This window comes from Penaeus monodon, chromosome 5, assembly GCF_015228065.2.
Source record: "Penaeus monodon isolate SGIC_2016 chromosome 5, NSTDA_Pmon_1, whole genome shotgun sequence".
Taxonomy (NCBI): Eukaryota; Metazoa; Arthropoda; class Malacostraca; order Decapoda; family Penaeidae; genus Penaeus; species Penaeus monodon.
The window spans coordinates 6,392,919-6,405,418 of NC_051390.1; the positions used below are offsets into that span (position 1 = coordinate 6,392,919).

At 35.3% G+C, this 12,500-nt stretch overlaps 1 protein-coding gene across 2 annotated transcripts in view; it reads right to left on the reverse strand.

Moving 5' to 3' along the window:
• Positions 1-5,857: 5,857 nt before the first annotated feature.
• The window catches only part of LOC119572910 (endophilin-B1-like), a 40,227-nt gene continuing 33,584 nt past the window's right edge, over positions 5,858-12,500 (reverse strand). For both annotated transcript variants that reach the window (XM_037919863.1, XM_037919862.1), the window contains 2 exons: positions 8,119-8,344; positions 5,858-7,660 (listed from right to left, as the gene is read on the reverse strand). In XM_037919863.1, the coding sequence (XP_037775791.1) occupies positions 7,550-7,660; positions 8,119-8,344 (337 nt within the window). In that variant the 3' untranslated portion in view covers positions 5,858-7,549. The remainder of the gene's footprint in view (positions 7,661-8,118; positions 8,345-12,500) is intronic.

The window sequence follows — 12,500 nt, forward strand, 5'->3', positions numbered from 1 at the left end:
AACAATTTCGACTTCTCCGTTGCAGATGGAGTTTCGGTGGTTAAAATTCTCTGCATCAGCCATAATCTTCATGTCTTGAATTTTCATTGACTATTCTTTTACTTTTCAATTTTCACTTGAATTTTCACTGACTATTCACTTTTCCCTTTTCAAATTTTCACTTTTCACTTGAATTTTCACTGTGCGTGGGTCATGTCTCAATTCATTCACTGAGGACATCATCTGCATATCTACGGTATGCAGATGATTCTATGAAGGAACTTTCAAAAGTTATTAAGCTCTGTGCCAAAGGTTTCTCGATAGTCAACAAAGTCCAGGTGGACAGTTTTCTTTTCTCTTTTATATGATAATTTTCATGTTTAGGGTTTGATCAGGAGTGTATTTTCCTGGTTTGGTAATTTTCTGGAATATTTTCTGGCATAACCGATTACGAAGATTTTGGTATCGATAAATTCCTCCCTTTCTTTACTACCCAGATATATGGAAATTATGTCGCGGACCACCCGGACCCCCAAACCCCCACATTCTTGACCCCGGTAGCAGGGAAGGGCATGAAAGGCACCGGGGAAACTGCCGGGTAAAATATAAACAATATACACAGAATCAATCAATACATTGTCTTTTCCCCTTCCAGGAAAACAAAGATTCCTCTATATATTCACGACAGGATAGAGCGTCGGACAGACGGCGTCGAGCGCTCCCACATGTCGGTCGTGCGCTTTACCCTGCCGTGAATACTAGGGGATTCTTTTTTGTTTTCCTGGGCAGGGTCACTATATTACATAAAACAATATAGTGACTGATTCTGTGTATATTATTTATAATTTGCCCCGCAATTTCCCCGGTACCGTCAATGTCTTACCCTGCTATCGGGGCCATATATGTGTACTCGTACTAGAGGGTGAGGGGAATTCATGGATACCAAAATCGTCGCGATCGGTTATGCGACGCTGTTCCAGAAGATTACCCGTTCGTCCTTTAATTATCTTAGAAGAGACTTTTGCTGCATTGAGATGTTAGTGCAGTTGTTCGATTGTTTGTGCATTCTAAAGTATCCCTCTTTTTTCAAAGAATTGGTATGAATGTGGAAAGTTACCCATATACCAAGCATTTTACTCATTATTTTGATTCACAGAATGTACTTTTGGTACATAAGATGTATGTCCGATCTGATGAACCGTATTCATATTGACAGATGTATAATGGGTATGAATGAGAATAAATATCTTCATAATACAAGAGATGTATTTAATGGTTTCGATTGTGTCTTCGTCAGAAATACCCTTGTCGTGAATAGTGCCATGTACCGGTTAAATACATCTCTTGTATTGTGAAGATATTTATTCTCATTCATACCTTTATATACGTCCGATCTTCTATCAGGTGACTGGCAAGTGTACACATAACTGGCCGGGGTGATGGGTAAAACAGGTGTAATTTCTCTATTATTTACTTTGCAAAATCTGTTACGTTTTCCATAGGTGCTCGTTAAATAATTGCACTGGTATCGCCCATCATATATATGAGGTGTACTCATGTTATTTGGGTCATGGTTTGATAGTTTTGAATGTCCTCGAGAGTTTCTGAACTGGATTTGGTTGAGGAGGTCTGAGGTGTGGCAGATCATGTGGAACGTTTAGATTGTCTGCTAAGGGTAGAGCGAGGAAGGCGAGGGTTGTGTGTAGGCACTGGTAGAGATTGGGGTGTCTGGACTTAGAACTGCATAAGAATTTGATTGGGAGGCAGGGGGAAGGGTGGAGTGGAGAGCAGCACTATAGTAGAGAGTAAGTGAAAAAATCTCGCGACGTGCTTCCTATCTGATCCAATGTAAAGTAAGGCCAAGTTTGAATCTGAGAGTTGCCACCTCACACTTAAGCTTGTAGATAGGGCAGCCCCTATACATTATGGGAGCCACCACAACTGACACACGTGCGTGACTGTGCACAGCAGATTGGGCACAAGGAGGTCATCGAGCTGTGGAACGGCAGTGTTTGGCAGGGTGACCCAGACGCCAAAAGTTGTGACATTGACGTCGGACAGGGAGGCATTCTCCGCCAGTATAAACATCAAGGGAGGGGGGTCATGTCTAAGGAAAGTAATCTTGGCAATATTGGTGGATGACTTACAGTGACCTCAAGGGGGAACGGTGTAGTATTGTACTGATATCGCACCATAGTTCACGAGGCAGGCGAGTAAGACTTCTCCACAATCTGACCAATCCTTGTCTTAGACAGGTCAGTTTGCAGGGGGGTACAAGTACAAGTATTGAAAGAGGGATGAGGTTGGACAGGAATGGGTTTGCCAGTGAATTCAGAGTTGATAATGCTTTAGCCTGGGATGCGGATGTAACTAATAAGGCGGCTGTGGAAGGAAACTTTGTCTTATTGTTTTTGCAGGCTTTGTTGGAAGAGTAGAGTGTTATTAGAGTAAGGGTTGTAGAGTGGATCACAAGAAATGACTCCTTTTGGCTGGGCTAAACAAAAGATTTGTAGAGGTAGGCCTAGTAGAAGAACGGGGCCTTGTGGAAGAGGGATTGGCGTTGAGTGTAGTAAAAAGATAGATAATAAAGCTACAGAGTAGTAATAATCAAGGAGGGCATAGTATATAAAGTAAAGATGCTGGGAGGAAAGGAATGTTTCCTGGAGGTTGAGTAATGACTTAGTGGATGACCTGGACTGGTGATAATAGGCATTGAGGAAGGGGTATCAGCAGTATGGTAGTGAAAGGAATAGAAAGAGGGGGAGTAAATGGGATATAATAAGGATTGACAGAATGGGAAGAGTTAAGGACAAAGGGTGATTATATCAAATGAAGGATATATATGCTGTTAATTGAAAAGGTAAGGAATTCTGTGGAGATGCTGGACAGGTTGGGGAAGAGAGGACAAGTAAGGAAAAGCAAAAGTATGGGCTTCAAGGGGCAGGATAGTAGGAAATGTGGGACTGAAAGAGGAACACTGCATGTGGAGCATAGAGGTGGGTTGGAGTGTGACTTGAGGATGAATGTGCAACCTATTCGTAAATGGCAAGGGCAGTTTCCCAACATCAGTTCTGTTGGTCTGGGGCTGAGCTGGCTATGGTATGCCTGGAGTATATTGGGGAGAGAAATCATAATACTCGTAATTGGCTCATTGGTGACTTAGTATTTGTGGAGCCATCAGTGTGTAAAAACAATTAATAAATCAAACTCATAGTGGGCATGTACATACCTGCTGTTCCCAGTGGCTTAGGGTTAAGTACTATCAAAAGCACCATATACCAGCATATGATACTGTCAGAGGTGAAGGAAACACAGTAAAATGCATATCAGTAATATATTGATAAGAAATGCTCCTTGCAACTGCTACTCTAGCAGAAAGTAGTGATTGCTCTTATAGTGGGCATTGTAATAACATTAACAATGTTTCAAAAGTATAGAAGTGATTATAGAAGTATATGTAAACAGTTGAAAGGGTAAATTTACAAGTAATTATCAAAGTGCAGAAATACACCTAACAATAAGATTCTGACAAACTATGACTAAATAGTTTTGCCTTTTCTTAGCACTAAACGATTTATTGCATTGAGTTAAAGGTCCTTGTGGAATATTTTATGTGAACATGCATTTACCTAAAGAAAATACCTCTGTGTGTGTGTGTGTGTGTGTGTGTGTGTGTGTGTGTGTGTGTGTGTGTGTGTGTGTGTGTGTGTGTGTGTGTGTGTGCAGGTGTGTGTTTGTGTGCGTGCAGGTGTGTGTTTGTGTGCGTGCAGGTGTGTGTTTGTGTGTGTGGTGTGTGTGCGTGCAGGTGTGTGTGTGCGTGCAGGTGTGTGTGTGCGTGCAGGTGTGTGTGTGCGTGCAGGTGTGTGTGTGCGTGTGTGTGTGTGTGTGTGGTGTGTGTGTGTGTGTGTGTGTGTGTGTGTGTGTGTGTGTGTGCAGGTTTGTGCATGTACAGGTGTGTGTATCTGTCTATGTATGTCTGTATGTTCTCAGCTAGCAAAATTTCTTTCACAAAGATATTAAATGGCTTCCATATCATCAAAGTTCTAATAACAACAGCTAAATCAAATGTTTCAATTTGCACAAAATTAATAAAAAAAGGTTTTCCTCATCAGCTATGTAATTATCCACACAAATATACTAAGAGGAAGAAAAAATAAAACGGGAAAATAAACTTTATCTTTCAGAATCAAGAGACATATGAGATAAAACATTTAACAATTTGTTTTATTATGTAAGACAATGATGAAATGATTTTTATTTCCTATTACTTACAAAAGAATCTAGAAAAGTAACCTTAAATTTTCTTAAACAGGTATTTGAGAAATGTTATTTCACTGAATTTTTTTTTTTTTACATAAAAATACTCGCCTTATCCTAAGCTTCTTAAGATATTATTATTTTGGAAGCATTGACTGATTATCCTAGAGACATCAAGTATTATAATTTCAAAAACTTTTTTTCAAAAAATAAGTTCATTACATCAGATCTCACCATTATTATGCTACATAATAGGCTAGTTTCTTGCCACATCAAAACTTAAAAAATAAAAACTGTTTGATGGTAAATAATAATAACAGTCTTGCCTACACAACCATATAAACACATCACATAGTCTCTTTAAATACACAAACACAGAAAATACAACTACTCGCAAAGAAAATAAAGATAAAGGAAAAAAATAAAGAAATAATACTTTTAATACCACACATAGAGAAACTAAGAGTAACTTATTACAAAATATAAAAGATTTGGGTAAACAGAAGACAAAAAAACATAACAGACATGAAGTAAATAATAAATATCATTGTTACCATATGTTTTGACCTGTTTAACGAAAGCTCACTAATATCTATAATCTCTAATATCTTGTGTAGGTATTTTATAGATTATATACACACAGTGTGGAAAGATAAATCTATATTTAATCACTCGATGCCTGTAAGCAAATGCTGTGTATACTTACTACAAGTTATTCAGTCCATAAAAAAGGAAAAAATGCTATTTTCAAAGTAAATACTGCTAATTCATTTTCCATTTTAAGGCACAAAAAACTAGATCAAAGTTTGTATGTACTTCCTATTTCTACGATAATTTGTTTTTTTCCATGTGAATACTACGAGTATGGAACACTATGGGGTTGTGTAATATCTAATCATTATATCATAAAACCTAAAGCACTTTCTACGTGTTCTTTGTTCATCTTCATTCATTAATTCATTTTCATTCAATGTCATTCATCTTATGCAGCCACAAGCACAAAGTCAATTGCAGACAGCAATGTAAAGAATACTGTATAATTGCACAAGAAATGGCTTTTACTATAAGTTGTACTAGACTCTACAAAGAGGATGCACTTTTACGCTACCATTTCAATCTAACATTTGGTGATGATTTCAAGTTCACTAATGTTTACTCAAAGGGCCTCCTCGGCAAAATCCAATGAACATGAAATATTTTTAGACCAATCATCATGCAGTGTAAATTTATGGCCATGACGAGTTCACTTATCACTCCATATCACATCAGCTAGATTAATATTATTTATCATAACTGATAATGAATTGTCCTTATCTATGATTTCCATAATATGGAAGTGGTCCATGGAAATACTAAAAAAAAAAAGTGTGTGTGTGTGTGTGTGTGTGTGTGTGTGTGTGTGTGTGTGTGTGTGTGTGTGTGTGTGTGTGTGTGTGTGTGTGTGTGTGTGTGTGTGTGTGTGTGTGTGTGTGTGTGTGTGTGTGTGTGTGTGTGTGTGTTCTGTTCCAATGTATATATAATATACATTAATCTACCTGTTCCTTTACTCGGTGTTCTTTTTTCTAATTCTTAATTTTTCTGAAGCTTGAAAAAAATTGAACAAACAAACAAAAACACTACATTCAACAACTGTGAAATATATTTTTTCTCATAAAACAAAGATATAATAAGTACTAACAATATATTTTTCTCTAAACATTTCCCAGCACTAATAACAATTCCTAGTCCCTCGAGCTAAAAGTTCTTTAATCCCAAGTTATACTATTTGTTTTAATCTACTGGTACCAGGTATATGCACTGACCACTGTAGTTGTGTTTTGTCAATTTTGCTTAAACACAAGTGGCTTCACAAGCACAAAGTCAGCAAGACATCAATTATAAGGCTTATGTAAGCTCATAGATTAACCCCATTCTTTGAATCTTCCAAAAAGTGGTTTTGTTCTATTACTATTATCATGATTACTGACATTACTATTATTATTATAACAATATTATTGACAAAATAATATGAAAAAGTTTAAAATCTTCTTTCAAAAAATTTGGGGAAATTAGCTAAACAGGTAAGAACAGGTAGGCATAGTAATTGATTCCTTGATGACTCAGCACTTGTTACACCATATATGAGTTAAGAAAATTAATAAGCTAAAATCAGAGCAAACAAGGCATCTATATATATGCCTTCCCAGCATCAGCGGATTAAGTGATACAATATCCTAAGAGAAAAAAAAGGGCGAGAAAGACCTGGACATTGTAAAAGAAGAAATAAAGCTCAAATCTCCATCCAACTTCCATCTTTCACAAGTACTTCTGAAATCATCATAATTAACAGATACTGTATATACTTTTATCTGAAGGTGTACTGTGACCTTTCAGTGCTTTTCACTCTAAACCATGAATGCCACTAAAAACATTGAAAAAAAAAGAGGAAAGAATTATCCTCTTCTACTTGTATTATACACTTGTATGAAGATTGTATTTAAGACATTACTTCAGGGAGGGGATGCGCCGTTTGATTTTGTCCTTGTGTTAAATATGTGAAAAGTAAAGAGTGATAGACAAAATAGGAACTTGTAACTCAAACCAACAAACTAAGAAAGAACCAAGAAATAAAGTAATAGTGAATACAGGATGATAAACATTTTCTCCCTGTGACTAGGCTATTTACGCTATCTATTTACAAGATAAATCTCTAGCACTCAGCCATATAAAATGCCTTTTACTCTAATATCTCTCTGCTACCTGCTATTCTTTGGAAATGTTTATATAAAAAAAGGGTGAATTAAACTAAACTACACTCAATTCCCAAAGCAAGATTTGAAAACACACTAAAAAAATACAAAAAATCTAAACCCAGCCAAAAGGATGAAAAATTCATTACTGCTACTATTAATACAGGTACAAAATCTTGTATCTTTCCTTCCCTTACAATTATGTGTAATACATGAAAGAAACATCACATCCTGACAGCACCAAAGCACCACAAAGAGATTATGAATAAGACAAAGATAAAGTATTGAAAGACAGTCATATTAAGAAATTTATCAAGTGATTAAGATTGTTATATAAACAGTACAGATAATCACATGCATGATTTCTTTCAGCATAAAGAGAAATTAGGTGGTATCAGGGAAACCTTTGGGAAACCTCAGTCAAACTCTGTTAACCAACTTCCTCAAATAAAGAAGCAAGCAAGCAGGCAAATAACTTAAATCCCCTAACAGTCTTTAAATTAGCGAAGACCTATGTTATAAATGCCGCCATTTGCTCATGGTCTGTTGAAAGGGAATTAACAGAGTTCGACTGTGGTTAATTCTCAGTCGTCCATGGGCTCAAGGTAAGCACTGGGAACGCGGCCAGTCTGGGTTCCACGCTTTGCCATTACGAAGTCGGCCAACTCTCCGTCCTTGCTGCTGTACATGACAACCTGGAGGAATAGTCACTACTAAGTTTTAAGCAGCAAAATGTTTTCTTGCTCGATTCTAAAAACTATATTGACTTCTTACATATTCTTTGCCAGACCTTAAAGAGTGCCATGATTCATACAAATTCCTTGCTATACTATACACGTTACACAGGTTCTTTGCTGAACTTTCACAATAGATTTCAAAAGGTTCTTTACTATACCTTGCAAGATGCTCAAATGATTTTATTCTTGAATCTATACAATGATGACCTATACATTTTTTGCAAGGTTTTACAGTTAGCAATAATTCAAATAGATTCCTCGGTATACTATCCACTTTCCGTAGATTTTTTTGCAAGACTTTATACTACATTCATATAGATTTCTTATTAGGATATACACTACATTGACTCACAAATGATGCTCTTCATGAATTTGTATAGCAATGATTTACACAGGAAGGGAAAAAGAAACCTCACCTCATTCATCATCAGACTCATTTCATCCTTGCTGGTGGCATCATAGTCACACACCACCTTCGCTCGTCTCCAAGGGCCTCCTTCGTCAACACTCTTAGCTTCTCCGTCCACACCAACGGTAGTGCCAGATGACGTAAGTGTGGGAGCCGAAGCATTGCTAGTCGCTGTTGTTGTAGTGGGAGGGACAACAGCAGAACCAACAGTGGCATCGGGTATCAGGGAGAGGCTACAGTACAGGAATAACACCAAAGCATTACCAAAAGTAAGAAATTAGAAAACTAAAAAAAAATTATTAAAAAACAAGCAAAAACAATATTGACAATATATGCTACTTAAGGGATATTAGTTTCTCTGATAACTGACTGCCAGGTGTCCTTGCTAAGCTCTACAACTCCATCTATAAAAGTAAAAAAAGAGCATTTCCTTCAGAACTGTTCATAACCATCTCAATTCTTGTTTCATGGGAGTGGAGTCATTAAATAAACTCCTAAATGGCTGGAATTAGGAAATTGTTATAATGGCTGCCAAAAGGAGGAAGAAATTAAAATCCAGCTCTTGTAACACCACAAAATAGGAACACAAAAATAATAAAAAAGGTTATCCATGGCAGATTCTAAGAGCAAGCAAGAGTGAGCCAATAACCTACGAAAAAAACACTAACAAAGTGTCCAGATTATTGGTTCTGATATCAAAGGCTTCAATTCATGACTTTACTCACTGATGCTGATTCGTGAATGTTTGTCCACTTCAGTCTTTAATAACTTAATAATCAGATTAATCCATTACTTGTATTCATGTAATGCCAAGAGTTGTATATGAGTTATTTCTGAACTCTAAATACAGTATTTACTGAAATTCTGGAATGCAACTATTTTAAATACCAGTATGAATACTGAGTTATAACAGTATAAGATAAACTTTGAAAACACTTTGAATATTATCATTCATAAACATAAATATAATTTTTCAATCCTACAGCCATAAATAATATAAAAATAGAGAACTTTCCATAATTAATGGTAATCTATAAATAAATGAAGTATCACTAAAAATATATATATCCATAAATAAGCAAATATATCATTGGTTTGCTTATTACAAAATCAATTTGTGTGTTTAAGCTGATAAAATTGTTTTCTGCATATAACGCTTGTATGGTTAAATATGTTTGTCTCTCTGTGTATACATGTAAATAAATGTTATTTGAATAATCCCTTATACTCTCAATATTGGATTTAATTTAAGAATATACCTAAAAATGATTGGAAATACACGCATCAGTAAATTTCAACATGAAGTCATGTCATTTCTCTCAATATTAACATTCTTTGATTTGTGCTTGTTTTTTATTCATGCTTATCATTACTTTTTCTTAAAAAAAAAAAAAAAGGGTCAGAATAAGTTAATCCACATTGCCATCAGGGAAAAAGTACTGTCCACTGTAGTTTTGTTTCATAATTTGTCTCAAAACACAGATGGCTCTAAAAGTGCTCAGCCACCAAGAAGTCAATTCGTAAACCTACGTGACTTCACCTCCAATTTCCTCCTTCCTTGAATTTTCAAAAAGAAAGAATTTTGTTCTAATGCTATCAAAATTGATAATATTCTTATTATCATTAATATTATAATCATTATATTATTAACAATACTAAAAACAATACAAAACAAAAAATAATATTTCCAAAAATCAAGGAAGATGGAAATCTGAGGAGATATTAAAAACTAGTAATTGACTCTTTAATATCTAAGGACTAGTAGAGTCATCTATGTGTAGACATAATAAGAAAAACTAAAAGCACAAGTGGCAATGGGTTAATGATTTCTGAGAATAGCTAATCAGGATGTATCACTGAAACAATTGCGTCAAAAATCAATAGCAACTCATACTATAACATGACATTATGTGCAATTCCGGATATCACTACTGTGTTGATGTAGTTACCAGTCTTTCATCTTGGCAGAAAAGTCTAGGAGGACAATCATATAACTTACATGGTGAAAAAATCCTATCATGGGTCTGTCTCTCTCTCAATAGTTTTAGTTCTAGCATACATGCTCACACTCACACACTCATTCTCACACACACATTCACACTCACACTCACTCTCACTCCCACATTCAGCTTTGCACACATATTCACATGCACACTTATTTTGAACTCAGACTCACACCCACTTATATGTAAGTGCAAACCCTAGGACAAACACAAAGACAAATACACACACAAACAACCATAAACAAAACAAAAAAAAACATCTTTCACAAAACAGACATATACTATTAATGGTGCAATAATTCATCTGTTAAAGTGAGAATTGGTTCAGGTCTACTTTTCTTTCAGTAGTATTAAAATATAGACTTTTTCAGTTACTTCCCCTCTCAAATCCCTCTGATGAGCATAGATAATAAACATAGGATTTCTAAATACTTAATTAACAGTTCATTGGGTTATAAACACAGAGAATACTGAGAATTTATTTATTATGAATATACTCAGGTATTCATTGCATGAGAGGTAATAAAATCACATTGACATTTACCTTCTGTTTTTCATTTATATATCCATGCACTAAAAAGATAAAAATTCTCTAAAAAAATCATATGAAGAAAAAAATATATACATGAGATGGCCATGACACATAACATTTCCTCTCTAAAGGAACATATAACTTATTACCCTTTGCTTATTAACTATATTTTAAGCTGAGTAGCCTGCATGTGAAATTTTATCCAGACTTGTAATATTTCCTCTTAAACATATCAGATACTGATTACATTCTCGATCTATTTTTTTGCTATTAGCTTTTCAATTTTCATGAAATAAAAGAAAGTATTTAACAATCTTTTATACTCATTCAAATCAGTACTACAGCAAGGAACTGACTTCATTCTATTAACTTTCTGGTCCAAATACTGCAAAGTAAGTATAAATTATCTTTTTTTCTTTTAATAAAATCTAATTCAGTGCAAATGATATGATAAACACAAAGTTCAATTTTCCACTAGATATTCAATTTCCCAAAACAATGCATATTAACAAACAGTATGGTGAACTTTAAAAATACGAAAAAATATAGCTGTCAGGGTTTTCAAATCATAATGTACAAACTTTGAACACCTAAAATTTTTATATTTTCTTCTCTATAATCACTCCTCACAAAATATTTTCTGGAGCTTCTGACAAAACTTTAACACATTTTTCTATAAAGATTAAGCAATAAATATATCTCTAACAGGTATTTCTGACAGTCAATCAATGTTACTATTTTCATTCACGACATGTGAACATAAGAATGTTTTAATCAAAATAATACTGCATGGACTTCAACTGCACACCTAAAACTATCAGTAAAAACAACGCAAATCATCGCCTTCAACATTTTCTCATTGTCATTCTCTACCTGATTTTTTTTTTTTTTTTTTTTTTTTGTGTGTGTGTGTATGTGTGTGTGTGTGTGTGTGTGTGTGTGTGTGTGTGTGTGTGTGTGTGTGTGTGTGTGTGTGTGTGTGTGTGTGTGTGTGTGTGTGTGTGTGTATGTATGTATGTATGTATGTGTATGTATGTGTATGTATGTGTGCATGTATATGTGCATGTATATGTGCGTATGTATGTGTATATGTATATGTGTGTGTATGTGTGTATGTATATGTGTATGTATAAGTATATGTATATGTATATGTGTGTGTGTGTGTGTGTGTGTGTGTGTGTGTGTGTGTGTGTGTGTACGCATGTGCGTGTGCGAGTGCGTGTGCGTGTGCATGTGCACACACATGCATGCACATATAAGTATGATTGCATACACATTGTGTATAAAAATAATACTTTTACCCTATCCCCTGCCATCTCAAAAATTTAGTAACAGTATTCTTCCCTAGCTTCCTATCAATATCATACAAAATTCTCTGGTCTACAAGAAAAACAAAATTGAAAACAGAACTAAAGACCAAATAACATACTTCAGGGGAAGCTTATTACTACTTAAATACATATCAACAATGGTAACAATATGTTTCTTGACTAAATATATTGCATAGAGAAGGGTCTAAAAAGTACCTAAAAGAAACGTGTTCATTACACTGAGAGGAGATGAGATCATAACTAACATACTGTAGGCTCCATTATTCAGTTTCCATAATCATGGTAACAGTAACAGTAAGAATCACTATAATTTCTTGTAGTAGGCATGTAACACACATACTGATTCCCACTCAAACTCAGTCTCAGTCTCACACACGCACACACGTGTTCACACTTACTCATACTCAAAACTCAAGCTCACACTCACCCTCACCTTACTCTCACACACTCACACACATGTTCACACTCGCCCTGACCCTGACCCTGACACTCACACTCACACACACTTGCACCTATGCATGCA